At 45.5% G+C, this 21,220-nt stretch overlaps 1 protein-coding gene across 5 annotated transcripts in view; it reads right to left on the reverse strand.

Annotated features, from left to right (window-relative positions):
• Positions 1 to 6,170: 6,170 nt before the first annotated feature.
• Positions 6,171 to 21,220, reverse strand: part of INAVA (innate immunity activator) — a 73,707-nt gene continuing 58,657 nt past the window's right edge. For all 5 annotated transcript variants that reach the window (XM_030220888.1, XM_030220885.1, XM_030220887.1 and 2 more), the window contains exons 6-10: positions 19,233 to 19,286; positions 17,850 to 18,081; positions 15,503 to 15,676; positions 12,191 to 12,878; positions 6,171 to 10,797 (exon numbers count right to left, since the gene is read on the reverse strand). In XM_030220888.1, the coding sequence (XP_030076748.1) occupies positions 10,705 to 10,797; positions 12,191 to 12,878; positions 15,503 to 15,676; positions 17,850 to 18,081; positions 19,233 to 19,286 (1,241 nt within the window). In that variant the 3' untranslated portion in view covers positions 6,171 to 10,704. The remainder of the gene's footprint in view (positions 10,798 to 12,190; positions 12,879 to 15,502; positions 15,677 to 17,849; positions 18,082 to 19,232; positions 19,287 to 21,220) is intronic.

Raw genomic sequence — 21,220 nt, forward strand, 5'->3', positions numbered from 1 at the left:
TAAAATCAGGGAGGAAAAATGCCACACTGTGTTGAAGATTAAGTTGAAAGCCACAGCTGGCCTAAAATATTCCTCCAAGAACTGGGTGAGTTGGCAGGGATGAAACCCTGTCCAATGAGGGAGGAAAGAGAGAAGCTGCTCAATCCTACCTGCAGTCTATGCCCTGCTTCTGTTAAATGAGCTCCTTGTGACTCTGGGCAAGTCACTTAACCCTCCATTGCCCCATGTAAGCCGCATTGAGCCTGCCATGAGTGGGAAAGCGCAGGGTAAAATAGATACTATTGGAGATTCTACATGGAATGTTGCTACTATTGGAGATTCTACATGGAATGTTGCTATTCCACTAGCAACATTCCATGTAGAAGGCTGCGCAGGCTTCTGTTTCTGTGAGTCTGACGTCCTGCACGTACGTGCAGGACATCAGACTCACAGAAGCAGAAGCCTGCGCGGCCACATTGGTGATCTGCAAGGGCCGACTTCTACATGGAATGTTGCTAGTGGAATAGCAACATTCCATGTAGAATCTCAAATAGTAGCAACAGTGGAGGGAGTGGCCTAGTGTATGTGCCACTGCTCCTTGCCAGTCAGCATATGCAAGGTGGTGGTGTTGCCAGGTGTTCACTGCACTGCAGGAGAAAACAGCAAGGACACCAAATGCATTGCTAGAAACTTGTTGGGGGATGACACAGGCCAGGGCACCTTGCGATCCTTCTGGGCTTCAGGTTCAGAACGGCAGCCTTAGAAGTAGAATTCTCTTGGTGCTTTTCCCATATTTCAGTTGCACGAAATACCCATTTTTAAAATTGTGCCAGAAAATTAACTTGCCTGCCCTTTGGCGTAGTGGTTAGAAGAATGGACTGAGAACCAGGAAGTCAGGTTCAAATCCCACCGCTACTCCTTGAAAGACTTTGGGCAAGTTGCTTAACCCACCACTGCCTTACATACAAGCTTACATTGTGAGTCCACTGCAGACAGAAAAATACCGCATTATACCTGAATGTAATTTGCCTTGAGCTACTACTGAAAAAGTCATGAGTCCAATCCAAAATCTGGTTCTCTGGCAGTTTATCAGCAAACGACTGAGCAGAAATGAACCCAGAGCCCAGGGCCAGCTCAATTGGACCAGGTGAGGCTCTGGGTTGAGGGCACCAATGATTAAATGTGCCAAAATACCCAGCCTCTGACCTCACTTGGTCTACAGGTTAAGCCTTTTCTTCCCCCCCCCCCCAGAGCTGCCGAGAGGGGGGGGACAGGGGGGACAAAATTCCCTGGGCCCGGGCCTCCAAGGGGGGCCTGGCGGCGGGGGGAGTGACAGAGGGCAGCAGCGGTAGGGGGAGCTACAGGGGGTGGCAGTGGCGGGGGGAGTGACGGGGGAGCAGCAGCAAGGGGGCGGAGGCGGGGCGCCCTTGCCCCTGGCCCGGCCTAGTCTCTCGGCGGCCCTGCCCCCCCACCTTCCCCACAGATCCAGCACAGCTCCCTCACATCTCTCATACCATGATCAAGGCCACTGAAAGGGGGGGCAAGATTCTCCGGGCCCAGCCTGGCAGCAGCAAGAAGCAGCAGGCAGAAGATTCTGCTCCCATGGTCTGTCTCTCTTCTGCTCTTGTGTCGGGACCCGGGTGCTTGCGTTAACATAATAACCCAGGACCCATCTCACAGGAGCAGGAAAGTGACTGAGGAGCAGCAGCTGCAGCCTGAGTGTGTGTGTGGGGGGGGGGGGGGGGTGGCTGCTGCGGCGACCCTCTCCACAATCCTGTAAAGTTTATGTTGTCGCCAGTGACAGCAGCAGCACAACACTGCATTCGGCCAGCCCCTGGGTCTTTCCTCTGCTGCTTCCCTATTAGAAATTGCATGAGAGGAGGAGGGACCCGGCAGAAGGAAGACCCTGGGGCAGAAAAACTTGACAGAACCATGGGGGAGTGAGAGAGGTGAGGGAGCACTGCTGAACTTGTGGGGAGGGGGACAGAGAAGGGGGGAAGACAGACTGGATGGGGGGGAAGATGCCGAACCCATGGGAGTGAGGAGGGGGTGTCAGAATCAATGCGATTGGGGGGGGGGGCCGACTGCCAAAGCAAGTTGGTTCAGGGTGCCACTATCTCAAGGCAGCTCTGCCAGACCTAATAATGTAATAAATAACCACTAGAGGTCACTCTTTCCTTTATCCTCATCCCCCTCCAAAAAGAAATACAAATCAGTTCCAAGACATTTTACAGATACAGCACTTTATTTAGTTTTATTCAAGCTGCTTTAGTAGATTAAAATTGCTTTACTGAATACTCCATAGAAAATATACCTGTCAAAATGTTAAGAGCTGTGGAAGTCACTCTTTGGAAAAGTGCAGGAATTCTGTTGCATTTACAAGCTTTTGGGTGTGAAGTGAATAGGTTTTTGGGTTTCAAATCCCTGCTTCTCTCTGGCAGCTGTACATGGATTCTCTGCAGAACTGCTTAGCATGCAATATCTGTCCATATGTGCCTAGGAGTTAGGCATGAAACTGCGGACTTATCCCAGTATTTTTTAACAGCAGTTCCATGCAGAATTGCGGTTATAGAATTTGCACTTAACGGGCATCGTTCCGGCACCCTACATTTTGAGAATTTATCCCTCTATTGGTCTGTCTGCATTTGGATTTAGCTCAGGCCTTTTTCAGTAGGAGTTCAATGTAGTTACATTCATGAACAGGAAGAATATGCACAGAAGAGTAGGTAGGGGGCACAAGGGGAGGAACTGCTCCCCCAAACAGACTTTCTGACAATAAAAGCGCTGATGGGGTTACTCACACTGGCACCTGTTTTTCATGCAGTCCACTCCCCCCTGACGTTAAAACCCGGCTATGCTTCTATATGTGCATTGTGGAGCAATATGCAGAGTTTTAACCAGGAGGGCGATTTTCAGATGTTTGGCTTAAATGCACAAATTGCTATTTACCTGTGCAAATGACTTTTTTTTTTGTTTGTTACATTTGTACCCCGCACTTTCCCACTCATGGCAGGCTCAATGCGGCTTACATGGGGCAATGGAGGGTTAAGTGACTTGCCCAGAGTCACAAGGAGCTGCCTGTGCCTGAAGTGGGAATCGAACTCAGTTCCCCAGGACCAAAGTCCACCACCCTAACCACTAGGCCACTCCTCCACTGTTGCTACTATTTGAGATTCTACATGGAATGTTGCCATTCCACTAGAAGTCGGCCCTTGCAGATCACCAATGTGGCCGCGCAGGCTTCTACGTGGAATGTTGCTAGTGGAATAGCAACATTCCATGTAGAATCTCCAATAGTATCTATTTTAATTTTGTTACATTTGTACCCCGCGCTTTCCCACTTATGGCAGGCTCAATGCGGCTTACATGGGACAATGGAGGGTTAAGTGACTTGCCCAGAGTCACAAGGAGCAGCCTGTGCCTGAAGTGGGAATCGAACTCAGTTCCTCAGTTCCCCAGGACCAAAGTCCACCACCCTAACCTCTAGGCCACTCCTCCACTTTGAAATTTGCTCTGCTCAGGGAGTATCGATGGTGGCTCCACCTCCTGCATACCTCAACCCTCACTTTTTTTAGGCATATAAATCATTTAACATATATAGTAACATAGTAAATGACGGCAGATAAAGACCTGTACGGTCCGTCCAGTCTGCCCAACAAGATAAACTCGTACATTTGCTTTTCTTTGTGATATTCCCATCCATCTACCCCCCTCCCCCCCTCCCCCCCGAGGTCAAAAGTAATGTGGGCAAATTGAACCCGTGTGTTATAAAAACTGCTTAACTATTTCCATTCAATTTCAGTATCGGCTTTCACAGCATTCCTTTTAAATAATGGACCTCAGTTGGTGAGGGGAAATTACTTAGCACATTATTGAAATGGAATGTGCTAGGAACAGCAGACAGCCTTTGCCTGTTCAATGTTCACTCATGCTTAAAAGCTCAGTGCCCATGCTGAATGCTTAAAAAAAAAAAAAACCCCAACTGAATGCTGTAATCATGTTTTCCCTCTATCTACTTCCCTTCAGGCTTGAAAGCATTAATCCTCACAGTCTGACTCTTGCAGAGAATACAGGATTCTTGTCCTTGTTTAAGGAGTGGAGGAGTGGCCTAGTGGTTAGGGTGGTGGACTTTGGTCCTGGGGAACTGAGGAACTGCGTTCGATTCCCGGCACAGGCAGCTCCTTGTGACTTTGGGCAAGTCACTTAACCCTCCATTGCCTGCCGCATTGAGCCTGCCATGCGTGGGGTACAAATGTAACAAAAATAAATAAAAATCTGTATATTAAGTATACAGATGCTGTAGTGCAGTTTGTGTAGACATACTGGTCCTAGACATTCAAGTATTTGAAAGGTATTAATACTTCCCTCGCCCTTAATTGTCTTGTCTGTCTGTATTTTCAGATTGTAAGCTCTATTGAGCAGGGACTGTCTCTCTGTATCAGGTGTTCAGCGCTGCGTGTGTCTGGTAGCGGTAGCGCTATACAAATGCTAATAATAATATACAAACAAACCTTTTCCAGAGACAGGAAGGTGATAGTACAAAAGGACATGAATTGAGGTTGCAAGGAGGCTGACTCAGGAAAATGTTAGGAAGTACTTTTTCCAAAAAGAGGGTGGTAGATACCTGGAAAGTCCTCTCCCAAGAGATGGTGGAGATGAAAACAGTAACAGAATTCAGAAATGCATGGGATAAACACAAAGGAATCCTGTCTAAGAAGGCGTGGAACTAAACAAGATGGCAACACCAGTAATTGGGAAGTAAAGCCAGGGCTGGGCAAACCTCTACAGTCTGTGCCCTGAAAATGGCAAGGACAAATCAAGATCAAGTATACATGCGTAGTATCACATCATACCTTACGCTATGAGTTTATCTTGCTGGGCAAACTGGATGGACTGTACTGGTCTTTATCTGTCATCATTATTATGTTACTATGTAGAGAAAAGTTGATCTTTGTAGGCTGCAATAATTTTGGTGGATCCAGTACAGACTGTGGTAGTCCCTGCATTCTTAAGACTACATGGCCATTCCCCCCTAAACCAGTGGTTTTCAACCCAGTCCTCTTCTATTCACACCCATTTTGGTTTTCAGGATATCCAGAATGAACACGCATAAGACTGATTTGCAAACAGCAGAGGCAGTGCATGTAGATCAATCTCATGCATATTCCTTATAGATACCTGGTAACCTGACTGGGTTGAGTACTGCCCTAAATTATTATTTATCATCATAATTATTTGAATAGCACAGACAGCTGCAGCACTGTAAAGATGCACAAATCACAGTCCCTGCTCCTTGGAGATCATAGTCTAGTTATGAGATAATGGAATATCTGTCAGCCCCATTTCTAAGAAAGAGATGCACTTTACAGCATAGACTGCAGATTGAAATCCCAGTAAACTATATTCAGGACACACCCTTGATCTTATTCAGTAGGTCATCCAATCAAGGAAACTGAGATTTATTTAGCACAATCCCCCTTTAGTAAAACAATGCTGCTTCAGATCTGCAGCTTTCTAGACTCTATCCTTTCCTACTGTAGAGACTCCATTAATATTTCTATCACTAAGGCCAAAATAAGTGGCATACAGTTTCCAGCCTCCTCTCTATTACCACTTTTATGAACAAGGACATCACTTGCCCTTCTCTCCAGTCTTACAGAACCACCCATCTATCAAATATCTATTAAACCGATCCTTTGGCAAAACCATTAGACCCTCTTCAAACTCTCTTATTAGCATAAGATGCCTCCTAGCCGACCCTAAACATTGCCCGTATTCAGTTCCGCATAAACTCTCTCTTCCATAAATGGTGGTGTCTATCCCAACCAAGGAGGTTTGATTAAAGATGGCACGATGTCACAAGGCTGAAGCTGGTCTCCACCCAAGGAGGTTTTAATTCTCTCAAATGTTGCTGCCGCCATCTTGGTACACCCAAAACAATGTAATTGACAAGGCAACAAGCTCTGCCTACTGAATTCAGCCCACATAATGGGCCAGATAGGCTTATGCATTCTCCTGTTATCAAACCTCCTTGATCCCAACACCACATATACGACCCCCCCCCCCCAAACAATCAGCAGTCTTTCTCCAATAAATACTGAACCAAAGTTCAGTATGGAGCATTTCCTCATCACCCACCGCAGTACAGTACTTTATTTCACAATTCCATTTCTGTTCTTCCTTTTACTGACATACCTGAAACCTGTCTTAACATCTTTGCTATCTTTTCTTCCACTGCTTCATCATCAGATATTCTTTTTCCGGCCTCCTCTTTTAACAACCTCTTAAACCTTTTTGCCTTTACTTTTCAACCACATCTTAAAACCTCACCATCTTGCTTTTCTTTTACATTTATTTACTTTCCCAACATGGGGGGGAGGGGGGGGGGGAATTTAAAAGGGACTTAGGTGCTCAGAACAGTTTTCTTTAATTCTTTATTTATAAGTCAGTGTATAACACAACCTGGACGAATGTTGCCCCTTCCGCGGTCCAACAATGTAAATCAAACAGTGGTAACAAAATTTTCCAATTTACCTCCCCACCCCATCCCCTGCAGCCCTGTGTTAACATCCAACACCCACCAAGCAAGATTAACTAGATTGCCCATTCCAAGGAGGTTTTATGACAGGAAATGGCATGATGTGACAAAGTTAAAGCTGTCTCCCCCGCGCAGTTGCCATATTATGTGCAAGTTTGGGGGTCACACAATATGGTGACTGTTTGTGGTGGGGGGGGGGGGGAGAAGACATATGGGGAGCTTTCAAATAAATAAAAAAAGCTATCAAATTAAAAACGACCCACACACCTAATCAGTCATATACCTCACAAGTTTGCTATTAAGTCCTGCCAGCTCCCCCTATCTTTCAATCACTTCAATGCAGGGAGGGACACACTAGGAACAGTAGCATCAATAAGGTCTCATCGGAAAACAGCTCAATCTTGTATAGACTATTTCCAGTGTTTTACCACCTGAATTGCAGAATTTGCTCTCATGTTCAGCACAAGTGGTTCCAAAGACAGAGCAAACAGTAAGAGTGACAAAGGGCATCCCTGGTCTTATGCCTTGCTCAAGTTCAAAGGTCTGCAAATAAGACTTTTATATATGCATTAGGACCAGTTCACAGGTGATAAAGTTAAGATCCTAGCCCTGTAAGACATGCATCAAAAAACCCCAATGCACATGATCTAATGCTTTGTCAGCATCCACAAGTGGGGTGTGCTCAATATTCTTCTGACGCTGTCCGCTGTTTTCCTCCCTATGAGAAATCCTGTCTGGTGTGTATTGATCAAGTGAGGCACACGATATTTAAGTCTGTACACTAGTACCTTTGCTAGCAATTTAATGTCCTTATTCAGGAGTGAAATTGGTCTATACAATCCCGCACTCAGTCTTAAAGAGGGTAGGGATAAGAAGCACACTTATCCCTGCAGTTCAACTTCTGGCATACTCTAGCTTCACTAGATTCCTAGTGAAGGTTCAAGAATGTCGAACATTAATTGAAATTCTGGTTACAGGAACCTGGACCCTGAGGCAGCAGAGTGAAACATGTTCATGTCAGGAGGGTGCCTGATTTTAACTATTTTGGATCACATTGTTTATAATTTTCAATATATAAAAATTGTAGTGATTTGTTTGGAAAAATGGACATTGAAAATGGATCAATGCGGAATTCTGGTGAGAAATCAGAGTGAAATTACATCACTATATTCATCTGTTGATGACCTAATGTATACCAAATAAAATCTGGATGCACGTTTTTACTACTACACGCTGCTTGGGGATGCCTTTATGGAACAAGCGTACAATAAGTACACTTTTTTCACTTTTTCCCTGGGTGCCCTCATAAAGACCAGTCGCTCTTACGTTAATTCCTTTCAGATCAGCCCACTGTTCTTCATAAGAACTTCCCACCCTGCCACTCCCTGTTTTAACTAGGTTGGTATTTTTGCAGTCCAGGATCCCTCTTTGCTTTGACTCTTGTTATTAAACCACACCATCTGATGACTGCTACAACTCAGGTGAAGTATAGCATTTCTGCCTCCTTTGTTACCAGAGACCCCTGAAGACAGTCCAGAATTCTTCTACTTCTGACTGATTCCAAAGAGTTCAGAACAAAAGGAAGATTTATTAAACAGACAAGGACATTAATCAGAATTCAGAACACGGTCCCATACATAGACATCACAACCATAGCATTTACCACCGAAAAACACATTCCATATAAGTTAATATAAAAAAAAAAGACAGCCTAGGTCAAAATACACTACAGAAGTTATCAACGCATACGTTACAAAGAAACTATCTCAAAGAGGTCACAGAAATACATCAGAGGGTTCACTTTGGATTTTGATCAGCAAAACCCATATCCCCTGTCAAAAAAATATATATATGTTACCACTCTCCCCCCCCCCAAACCCATCCCCGCCAGCAGGAAAAATCTACTATGTCTCCCCTCTCCAAGGAGAATCTAAAACATTAGTTACTCACAAATTATTTCTACAAAGAGAAAGCAGCACCATCTCATCTTTCTACCCATGGACCCTCCTATGTGCTGGGAGAAACAGGGGATGTAGAAGCACATGTCAGCACCCCACACTCACCTTTGCTGTGTACCATTTTGTGACTCTACAGCAGGAGTCTCCACCCTGTCCTAAGGGATCCTCAACCAGTTGGGTTTTCAGGATATGCACAATGAATATTCATGAGGAGGATTTCTATGCAATTGAGGCTACGCTCACAAATCTCCCATATACATATTCTTTGTGGATATCCTGAAAACCCAACTAGTTTGGGATTCCCCAGGACAGGATCGGGAACCTCTGCTCTAGAGATGACCTGCATAAGGACCTATGCAGAAAAGATGGACACAGTTGGTGGATTAAGGACAGTGAGAGCCTGCAGCTCCATCTCACAAAGAGGAAAGACACTGCTTGGTCCCCAGGCTCCAGACAGCATGGCCAAAGTTAGCGCTGCTCGAGAAGCACCACTGGTCAGAAAGATATGACAAAATTATCTGACCTGGATTAAAAATTAAAAAGTACATAAAAAAAGGAAAGGCATATATCTCCTAATACACAAAATTTATTTCTTCCACAAGGAGAAAAATCAAAAATCATCTTTGCAGACCTGGAGCTCAAGCCAGCAAAAATGTACATGGAGAAAAACTGGCTAGGTATGTACAATTGTGGCAGGAGTGGGATCTTTACAACTTACCACTGGAAGTATGCGAAGGTACCAAACATTACCATGTGTTACATAGGTCAGCCTTCGTATGAGGAGGATTCCAGTCCAAGATCTTTTCCACCCTCTAGACTAGGGGTGGGCAACCACGGTCCTTGAGGACCACAACCATTATGCATGAGATTGATCTGCATGCACTGATTTCATTGTATGCAAATAGACCTCGTGCATAGTCGTTGTGTAAATCTTGAATACCGTCCTGGCTTGTGGCCCTCGAGGACCATGGCTGCCCACTCCTACTCTAGACTGAGATCCCTGCAGTCTCTTTCAATCCCAAACTTGACCCTCTTACATTCCAACACTATCAGCCAGTTCGCTGTATTTTACACTGATTTTGGGATCAGAAGAAAAAGAGAGAGAAAGAATTACAATCAGAGAGACAGAATATGTCAAAAATCTCAATCGCACTCAGCATCTCAGATCACAATACTCTTATCTCTGATAAACCAACCCGAAATACCCGGGGGCAACTCTCTGGGGTAAATTCAGTATGCTATAAGCATGAGTAATACCCCCCAAAGCTTAGCAAGACACAAGAGGGGCTGCGATATATAGCTTTGTCGGTTTTCAAAACCTTACTTTCAAGGAAACATCACAACCAAGATGACTGAGCCCCAATACTTAAAAAAACAGATACATTTTTTTTTTTTTTTAACTTCCCTATTGCTTTATAATGGCCTTATTCAATTAAAAATAAATCCACAGTTTGAAAAATAATTAAGTACTGTGCCCAAAGTGTCCCCTTAGGTAATCCACTCCAGTGGCGGCTGTGTGCGTTTTCTGCACTGTCCTGTTACAATCACCTGAAGGCAGTATCTTTCATCCCAACAGGATTGCAGAGCACTTCGCTTTCATTTAAAGAGAAAGGTGTGCGCCTTCTCCTCGCACCTTGCCTCTCATGCCCGAGTCATCTCTCCACACATACAGGCTCCTGTTGGGGTGTTGGCCTTTGAGACTCCACGATACTAACCTTGTATTATAAATGTTGCAGTGCACATACAGAGCAGGACCAGGAAAAGCCAGAAATTCACATAAAACTGTTTTTTTCTTTCTAGTGTCATTCTGTGCAGCCACAGAGATGGGGAGATTCGTGCTCATCCACTGACAAGATGCCTATGACTGGAGCACCTGTGCTCTTTAGCTGTCCCTATGGGTATCCTATTCTCCACATTCTCAACCGCAGGGAACGTGCAGACATTACAGGAGGAAAGACAGCGCTCCCATACGGTACAGCGCTCCCAATAAAGACATTCACAAGAGGAGGAATGTGGTGAGAGAAGGCCCCAGGTCTGCGGAAGGCAGCAGGAGACAGGAGGGTAGTTTGCATCTTCAGGAGTATACAGAGAATGGTTTACCCATTTTACGCTTTCCAGTCTGACAGCAGGTCCTCTCCCAGCGTCTGCTGAAAGATTAGGTCCAGGAGTCCATGCACCACTATCTAGTCTCTTGCTACGGCAGGGCACAGCATCTTCAGTGTAGCACCTCTATACCTGGCTGACAATCTCCGCATCCTGTACGTCATACCACTGCGCCGGTGCCCCCTCTGGAGTTCTCTTCAGTACATGCCGCTGAGGGACCTGAGGACAGCACAAGAGTTTATTCAAAACACAGTCTTTAGGGCAGGTAACTCAAATACATTCAGGGTACAACTGTCAAATATGCCACAGAGTAGTAAGGGTGCAGGTACTTTTAGTCTGTGACCTTTAGAATACTTTTCAAAAGGAAACAACCTTGTTTCTCTTTGAAAACTCGCAAGAAGTAAGTTAATATTGGCCTAGTACACCTAGTACCTGAATTTAGGCTCTTAAGTGCCTAATTTCAGCCAATCTTAGGCACCTAAGCTTTGGGCTGAAAATACACATTAACTTTAAACTTCAAGGGCCCAATATTTAGAACACAGAAATTAGCCTGGCTAACTCCCGCTGTTGGCGATGAACCCGGAAATTCAAAGCTGGGCCGTATCTAGCCACCGGCATTGAATTTCTGTTTTTTTTGGCCGGGTCAAACATAGCCATTTAAGCCAACATTCATCGGCTTACCGGCTAACTTATAGTGGCCAAAGATAGCCCCGCTAATTATGCGGGTCTATCTCACAGCTAAACGTAGCCAGTCGGCCAATGAATATTGGCACTAACTGGCCATGTTGTGCGACATAGCCGCTGACCAGGATATTCAGCAGGAGATAGCCATGATCTCCCTCTGAATATTGGCAGATAGCCAGCTTGAGGGCATTTAACTGGTTAAATGATTTTGAACATCGGCTGGCAAGATCCAAACACTGAGGCTTCTCAATTTAGGAACTCAGCCGGGGAGAATTTTTATTTTGGCAGACCTATGCTTCTAACTTTTAAAAAGTTAGGTGCCTAAATCTTTTGAATACTGGTTTATAAAAAGTGGTCACATACTTTGCATCTGTTCTTTTGTGTGAATAAAAAGAGGTAATATAATGTGTATACATGTAAAAATGTCATGGGTATGCCCTGTTCTCCTCCTCAGCCTAAACGTATCTCTGAGAATTTAACAGCTCAAACATTCCTCGAACACTCTCACTCCAGGTTTATACACACTCATAGCACAAAGAGAAGCCTCTTGAAATACCACAGACGTAGCACCGAGACCTCCATTCCCACTGCCTCACATGTCCACAGACCCACAAAACCCTCTTCTCAGGTATCAAAACAGTCCCAGTACCAAGATCCTCTCCCTATGACAAGATCTACAGAATCACAGCACTTGGAAATACCCCCAGGCTCCCACAGAGTCAATGTTAAAACCTGTTAAAATCTCAGAATCCTTTTTTTATTTTTAACTGATGTCCATAATTTAAGCATGATATCAGCTAGAAGAATGATGAAGGTGTCCCTTGACTGATGCATCCATTACATGTAAGCCAGTTAGCTACACTAACACAGCACTGAGAATCGCAAAAGTTCTGCAGACGGTTGCAGACCCCCGTCATAGGCCTCTCACCTGAATGCGCTGAGTCATGGATCGTGCTAAGTGAGCCTCCCTGGTAGCAGTATTGCGGATGCGGATAGCACCTTGACGGTCCAGTGAACGGGGCCGTGAGGCGTTCCTCAGCCGTGTGCGCTGGTGCCAACTCTGCAGCTCTTCACAAACAATGGCCTTGCTCAGTCCCTTACTAGTGTTTTCCTTCAGAGAAGGGACTCGCCCAACCCGACCTTGGGGGCAGAGGAGTTGCTGGGTCCTGACATGTATCGTTTCTTCGTATATGGCAGGAGCAGGACGGGTGCCCTTCAGTGGGGGACGACTGTGGCTGCGGGGCAGCGGTTCCACATGGGCGTAGTACCCTGGTGGCAACAGAGCTTGTGGGGAACGGTGGAAAGTGGAGGATTCAAACTCCTCAAAGTTCTGGTTGATGAAAACTGGGGAAGCAGATCTGGTAGGCAAATGGCGCACAGGCCGTGGAGGGGTCATGTCAGGGCTGGTGTTTCCCCCGGAGGTGGTCTGAGAGATGCTGGAGGTGTCAGAATTGCTGTCCTCAGAACTGGAGTGGTAGGTGGGATTGGAGAGCTGCTGGCTTAGTATGCGTTGTGGGAAGCAATAGTCTGGCACTGTCACAGTGTAATAGGTCACACGCCTTCGTGGCACTGCGCTCCTCCCTCGGGTATCCAGAGGGTCTTGTGGGCTCTGAACCCTGAGAGAAGAAACAGAAAATGCATTGAGGCCCTCTGAACCCACTGAAGAATACAGAAAAAAAACCGAAGAACAGAGGTGTCACTACAGTGAACCTCCCCCCCACCCCCACCACCTACCTCCAACAGCTCAGTGAAAACCTCACAAGGCCATTGGTTTAAAAGACACTAGACCATCAGGTATAACAGTAGAACCAAATACCAGGGGGATCGCTGCTGAAGCAGCATGCCTAATGGTGAAGTGTCTTCTATATACCCTGTGGCGATCCTAGCCAGCATGACACCCGGGGCGGATTGCCGATGCGCCCCCCCCCCCGGGTGCAGCGTGCCCCCCCCCGGCGAAATGACACCCCCCCCGGGTGCATGCCGCTGGGGGGGGGGGGTGCCACAGCCGCCTGTCAGCTGAGTTCGCTAACTTCGCTGCAGCTCCCTCTGCCCCGGCCGAAACGGAAAGTAACCTGTTCCGGGGCAGAGGGAGCTGCAGCGAAGTTAGCGAAGTTAGAGAACTCAGCTGACAGGCGAGCGCCGCGGCACCCCCCCAGTGGCGTGCACCCGGGGTGGACCGCCCCCACCGCCCCCTCCCCTTGGTACGCCATTGTATATACCATAAGGTATTGTTTTGCCTCTGATACAACTCATGTAGGGCGAAACAGCCATGTCGGGCGCAATTTTAATCAATCTACTAAGACATTCTTCTTTTATCTACCGTCTACTTCTACGATTTTTCCTTTTCAAAGTTAACGGACTGTTTGCCTACTTGTTTTTTGGGACCTGCAGGTTTTTGTAAAATTGCACATGCGTGTAAAGCTATGTGCGTGTACATGTGTCATTTTACCTAGATTAAGCAGGGGCAGGTTAGCAATCATATGCATACTTTTGAAAATACACGTATTTCATATAATAATCCTGAGAATTTATGCACGCCACAAGGCAGATGTAAATGTGTACACACAAATTTTCCAGGGGTATTTTCAAAGCAGAAAATTCTCCTAAGTGCATACAGCTGTGAAATCACCTTGCTGTAATTTAATAACTACCCACATTGATGAAAAGTATTTCATGAACTTTGTAGGATTTTCAAAGTAGAAGTATATATTCACTTTCATTCTGAAAACTATCCCAGGAAAAATACCTGTGCACATTCATTTTGAAAACTATCCCAGGAAAAATACCTGTGCACATTTATACGGCTCATTTTCTGAGGGATAATACAAGCCACTTTTTATTTGGAATGCACAGGGGCACTTCAGCTAAGTTTGGAAGGGAAATCACCCATGTAGTATCCCTGTGAAAATTAAGAGCAGTATACTTTGCATCCGCTGTTTGTGTAAGTGATCAGGGAAAGGGCAAAACAGCATATGTACATTTGAAAATCTCAAGTATGAAGGCCATATATCTTCAGGCTGTTTAGATCAGAGAAAGACATATAGCCTTCATACTTGAGATTTTCCCTACAGCAACGACTTTCTAAAACCTGGATAGAAGTACATGTGCTATGTAAGCCGGCAGGCAGTAGAGGGCAATTTTCAGATAGGCTAGTTGACCTAGGTAAGTTGCCATTTTCTTAGGTAAATAGGTTTGAAAACTGCCTCTATTTTGGGACATTTTTACTGAGCTGCCTAGGCACAAGAAACTATGGAAAAGGCGCATAGGTACCCATATATCTTGCCCTCTGCTATATCTGCAAATACTATGTGCTTGTGTTTAAAATTTACATAGCAATTTTCAATGCCTTCCTTCACAGGTAAAAGATTTTTTAATTAACTAGCCAACATATGCCCTGTGGAACAACACATATATTTTTACCTATTTTGTTTTTTTTAGAGAGATATTTCCAGAGTGAGATTAGGTCAAGAAAGGCAACAGTACACATAGTTTTACATTTTGAAACTATGCACGTTTTTCATGAAAAATCTATTAGCAGACAAAGCAGATACAAACCTCAGTGGGTGCTTTTGCCCAAGGCAATTTTCAAAGTTTGAGAACTGGTTCAAAATCTATGGGGGAAAAGTAGCTACAACTTTGTACCCGCTTACCCTGTTTTGAACATTGCCTCCTTTTGTACATACCCACCCCCCATAACATGCATTTTTATATTTAAATGCTCAAAAGTGGGCAACTTTCAAATCCTGTGATCTAGCCAGCTAACGTCTTCCTCGGTTGACTAGATTGTTTTGAAAATTGGTCTCTATATGTACTGAAGCATGTTCCATGTGATCCATCCTTTCTGAAGTTAAAGGCACAGGTATGATGGCCGAGACCCCCTCTGTGAGGGCTCCGAGAACGCGTAGAACATTCCTGTTTCACACATTTCACGTGATGTTCTAGTGTCCCTCTTTCTAAGCTGGTCAGAAACCTTCGCTTCCTTATACATCTCAAATGATGTTACAGATATCCTTTCTCACAAAAAAATAGTAAATCAAACCTGCATCTGTCTGATCTCAAGCAGTGTGAAACAATGGAGTTGAGCTATCAAACATTTATGCCAGCTACAGATAAACTTCCTCTTTCATAAAAGTCTCAGATCAAATATACAGCTCTAGCTAATTTTTTTTATTGTTCCTCATTTATATCTCTCACGCTCTGCTTGCCTGCCATTCCTTGCTTAGCTTGTTACACACTGTACCTGAAGGACTGGCACTGTGTCCTCCTCCCTGGCATCTCTGGTGTGGAGGGTGCGCTGGTACTGTTCTTCAGAGTGATTTTAACAACGGGGATGTTAGAGTAGAGGGGGCTCTCCCCCGCCCGTGGGTCAGTGGGACTTGAGAGAGGTGTAGTCCTGGGTGTTGCCAATGGACTGCTGCAGAGCACAGGGAGCGAAAGCACATTTCCCAATTAATCCTAAACATCTCATTCTACTGAACACATTCTGCTGCAAAGGAAAGAGGGAACAAACAGGTCCAGGTTATTATCCAAGTTACCCTTGTCAAAAAAGGACCTCTTACACACATTGCCCCACCAGGGAACAGATACGCCATTGGTGGCAATACAACAAAGGGAAAAGGAAATGGGACTTGATATACTGCCTTTCTGAGGTTTTTGCAACTACATTCAAAGCGGTTTATATATATTCAGGTACTTATTTTGTATCCGGGGCAACGGAGGGTTAAGTGACTTGCCCACAGTCACAAGGAGCTATAGTGGGAATCGAACCCAGTTCCCCAGGATCAAAGTCCGCTGCACTAACCACTAGGCTACTCCTGCACTCTCCACAAACTTCACAAACGCACAGCTCCAGCACACAACAGTCTCAGAGAACCTAGTGGGAATCGAACCCAGTTCCCCAGGATCAAAGTCCGCTGCACTAACCACTAGGCTACTCCTGCACTCTCCACAAACTTCACAAACGCACAGCTCCAGCACACAACAGTCTCAGAGAACCTTACAAGGGGTGGGGTGTTCAGAATGAAACAGCTGCAATGGAGCTCCTAGACTGGTAGAAGTTTACACTGCTGGGGTAGGATCTACCGCAGCAGTAGAAACCCCTCCCAATTATGGGATCATGGATTTGATATACTGCCTTTCTGTGCTATAACCAAAGCAGTTTGCATGAATTATGTGCAGGTCGTTTCTCTGTTCCTAGTGGGTTCACAATCTATGTTTTTATACCTGGGGCAATGGAGGGTTAAGTGACTTGCCCGAGGTCACAAGGAGCTGCAGTGGAAATTGTATCCGGTTCCCATGGTTCTCAGCTCATTGCACTAAGATACTTCTCACTCCACTAAGAGTTTGGAGGGGTTGTCACTATTCATCCTCTCCCCTTAAGGCAGGGGTTCTTAACCTGGCCAGTTAGTTTTTAAGGATACCCCCAAGAATCAGTACGAGATAGATTTGCATACAGTGGAGGCAGTGCATGCAAATGTACCTCACGCATATTCAGTGTGGATATCCTAAAGACCAGACTGGCTGAATGTGTCCCAGGGACTGGGTTCAGAAGCTCTGCCTTAAGGAAAGCCATGAGCTCAAACAGTAGCAATGTTGCTTTCAGGCTTGTCAGAAGACATGAGTAAAAAGAGGCAGCCAATAAATCTAACTGGGGGAGGGAGAGTCACCAGCACTCCATACACTACTGCTAGTGCAGTGGTGAAAGAAGCCCTACTGAGCTCTCACATGGCTGTGTCACAGAGGGACTCCAGTGTCTGCATCATCCAAGAGAGACACGAATTTTTGGGCTGCCTGGGCACATGCAGCAGGGATTGCATCACAAATACACACACCAGGGGCGTAGCTAGGTGGGGCCACTGGGGCATGGGCCCCCACAGATTTAGCCCTGGCCCCCTCTACTTTTGACCCCCCACCATGCCACTTTGACCCCCCCCCCCCCACTGCCTCATACCTTTGCTGGCAGGGTCCCCAACCGCTGCCAGCCTTAATCTTGTTCAGCGCTGGTCTCTCCGGCACGTTTGCTGTCCTGACGTCCTGCAAAGGAACATGCAGGACGTGCATGCAGGACGTCAAGTTGACTCACAGCACAGATCAGCGAACGCGCCGGAGACTAGCACTGAAGAAGACTTTAGCTGGCAGGGGTTGGGGACCTCCGCCAGCAAAGGTAGCTGGCGGCGGCGGTGGGGAAGGGTTGTCAGCAGCAGCTGGGGGGGGGGGGCGGACTAAAATGTGCCCCCCTTGCCGAGGTCTGGCTATGCCCCTGACACACACATGCTGAACTACTTCAACAGGAACAGGGATACACACACTCATATGCACAATAAGCTGGTTCATCCACAATAGGTATAGCACAGGCAACACCAGCGCAAGCTTCCCTCACACATTCTGTTCTGCCACAGAGCATGTATCAGCATCTAACATGTGGTCAGTGGAAGCCAATAAACAATAATTACATTTCTGGACTGTAAATGGCTTTCTTTTAAAATGAAAAATGGATGCATATTTTAAGACTGGTGTTCATATCTGAGATTACAGCATGCAGTTGAGATTGTGTGGCTGTGTATGTACACATGTGCATGGATGTTTACCTGGTCTGGCTGTTGGATAACAGTTTCTTAGGTCTCTCATAGGGCTGGTCTAGGCTGGACTCCCTCCAAGGACTGTTCTGGATAGGTGACGGCTCTGTGTCACTGGCTCCATGGCCGATGAGCTGCCGTCCTTCCAGATTCTGGGAGGCGTTAGACTGGGTCAGGCATATGGGAAACTCATGAGACTGGGCTGTTCCCGAGGGCTCTGTAGGGAGATGTGTCTGGGTTTCCTCTGCGGAAGGTTATCAATAGAAATCAAACAAAATAAAACATGGAAAAGAAAATAAGATGATACCTTTTTTATTGGACATAACTTAATACATTTCTTGATTAGCTTTCGAAGGTTGCCCTTCTTCGTCAGATCGGAAATAAGCAAATGTGCTAGCTGACAGTGTATATAAGTGAAAACATTCAAGCATTACTATGACAGTCTGACAGGGTGGGAGGATGGGGGTGGGTAGGAGGTATGCATGGGGACTCTGTGGAAGGGAATTTGACATTAAGGTTAGAGTCACATCTGAGTTGGCGATAGCTTCATTCTCCCTTTCTTTACGTTTCCTACCCCATGAACATTTTGAAAGGTGTTCTTGCTGGATTTTCACAGATCTACATCAGCTTTTGCTCCTCCAAAAATCATTAGCTGGGCCAGGTCAGTATATTATGTTAACTCCCTAGGCTTGGGCAGGCCAGGCCAGGGCATCAGTTCCCTGGGCTAGCCCAGGCAAGGCTAGTACCTTAGGTGCTAGTACCTTAGGTCTCTGGGCAGGGCAGGGCAGGGCAGTGCTGAGCTGAACGAATACCTGAGCAGGGCAGAGCCAGTATCCATTCTCTCTGTATTGACCTGGACAGGACCAGTACTTCTGTTTTCTTGGGCTGGCCTAATTGAATTCCCTTTTGGCTGAGCTGAACCCATACCTCAGCCAAGAAAGGGTCAGTACCTGAGCTACCCTGGGCTGGGCCAATACCTCAGCTGGATTTTCCACACTGTATCTATGGATTTGTAGGTCCAGAGACTCCAAGAAAGGCAAGATAACAAATGCATTGATGCCAGAAGGGGCAGCTTGATCGTGATAACCTGGAATTTAACGACTTCAGACACAGCTAAAGAAATACAGCAGTTCAGGTCTCAACATTTACCGTTCGCAATGCCTCAAATTCATTTAGCTTGGTCACTGCAAATGACAGCCCTTGGCCAAATCTTAGGGCTCCCTGTGGAACCTTACAACTGTGTGCCCCGAGTCTAGCCACTAGGTGTCACTACTGAACACTAGCTAGACTTCCAATCTTCCATCCTCCCAAGGCCTGTGAAGACGACCGATCCCTAACTAAAAATGTTTATGCACAATAAATACTTAAAAATTAATATACAATGGGAAAACATACCTTCATCCAGTATGGCAGAGTCTGAGAGGGAACTGTCATCAGAGGTGTTTAATTCTTAAAAAAACAAACAAAAAAAAAAACAGATTAGGAAAAATGATCAAATCATAACAGAGAAGCCAAGTTTTTGGCCCATCCTGGTTTTGAACTTAACATCCCAAAGAAGTGTGGGATTTGTAATGCATGAAACCACCCACTGAAATTAGTGCTATAAGTCCCATAATGCACCAGAATATGGTAGTTATAAATCCAGGACTGCCCAAAAATCTCCAGCCTGGAACTGGGTAACTTGGCATCTTTGTCATAGCAGCCAACAGTTTGAGATCACCCATTGCCCCCAAACAGTTGACACCAACAGCAATTATAGGAATCCCCCCAGTGCTGCCCTGACAGGGTCAGCGTGTGAGTGAGCTAAAGGCCTCATCTCTGAGCAGTATAACAGGGATGTCACAAGGGAAATAAAGGTTCCACAACCCAAGTGGAAAGGAATTGTTGGTTTCTTTGGTTTTTCTTTTTTGAGAAAATTGTGGTCTGCCTTGAACAAAATGTATTGTATAGTTTTTGAAAATCCAGAATATACATGAATTAAAAAAAAAAAAAAATCAAGTTACACACTACAATCTGTCCAGGAGATGCTCTCCGATTATGATTAACTGCTCCTCCACTAACAAGATGCCTGCCAGCTCCTAACTTTCTATGAGAGAAGTGCCCGAGTCTCTCTATCCTTACTCTCTCTGTCCATATTTTATGACAGTTTGAGTCCCTCTATGGGCAGTATTCACAATGGAGAAGGGTAGTTAGTGGGGTTCCTCAGGGGTCTGTGCTAGGACCGCTGCTTTTTAATATATTTATAAATGATTTAGAGATGGGAGTAACTAGCGAGGTAATTAAATTTGCTGATGACACAAAGTTATTCAAAGTCGTTAACTCGCGACAGGATTGTGAAAAATTACAAGAGGACCTTACGAGACTGGGCGGCTAAATGGCAGATGACGTTTAATGTGAGCAAGTGCAAGGTGATGCATGTGGGAAAAAAGAACCCGAATTATAGCTACGTCATGCAAGGTTCCACGTTAGGAGTTACGGACCAAGAAAGGGATCTGGGTGTCGTCGTCGATAACACACTGAAACCTTCTGCTCAGTGTGCTGCTGCGGCTAGGAAAGCGAATAGAATGTTGGGTATTATTAGGAAAGGTATGGAAAACAGGTGTGAGGATGTTATAATGCCGTTGTATCGCTCCATGGTGCGACCGCACCTTGAGTATTGTGTTCAATTCTGGTCGCCGCATCTCAAGAAAGATATAGTAGAATTGGAAAAGGTGCAGCGAAGGGCGACTAAAATGATAGCGGGGATGGGACGACTTCCCTATGAAGAAAGACTAAGGAGGCTAGGGCTATACAGCTTGGAGAAGAGACGGCTGAGGGGAGACATGATAGAGGTATATAAAATAATGAGTGGAGTGGAACAGGTGGATGTGAAGCGTCTGTTCATGCTTTCCAAAAATACTAGGACTAGGGGGCATGCGATGAAACTACAGTGTAGTAAATTTAAAACAAATCGGAGAAAAGTTTTCTTCACCCAACGTGTAATTAAACTCTGGAATTCATTGCCGGAAAATGTGGTGAAGGCGGTTAGCTTAGCAGAGTTTAAAAAGGGGTTGGACGGTTTCTTAAAGGACAAGTCCATAAACCGCTACTAAACGGACTTGGAAAAATCCAAAATTCCAGGAATAACATGTATAGAATGTTTGTACGTTTGGGAAGCTTGCCAGGTGCCCTTGGCCTGGATTGGCAGCTGTCGTGGACAAGATGCTGGGCTCGATGGACCCTTGGTCTTTTCCCAGTATGGCATTACTTATGTACTTATATCCTTACTCTCTCTGACAGGTGTGTCTGTATTCTATAAGGGTTTGAGTCTGTATTCTATAAGGGTCTGAATCCCTCTATTCTTACTCTCTCTGAGAGGTGTGTCCGTATTCTCGAGTCTCTCT

This window comes from Microcaecilia unicolor, chromosome 12 (assembly GCF_901765095.1).
Source record: "Microcaecilia unicolor chromosome 12, aMicUni1.1, whole genome shotgun sequence".
Classification (NCBI taxonomy): domain Eukaryota; kingdom Metazoa; phylum Chordata; class Amphibia; order Gymnophiona; family Siphonopidae; genus Microcaecilia; species Microcaecilia unicolor.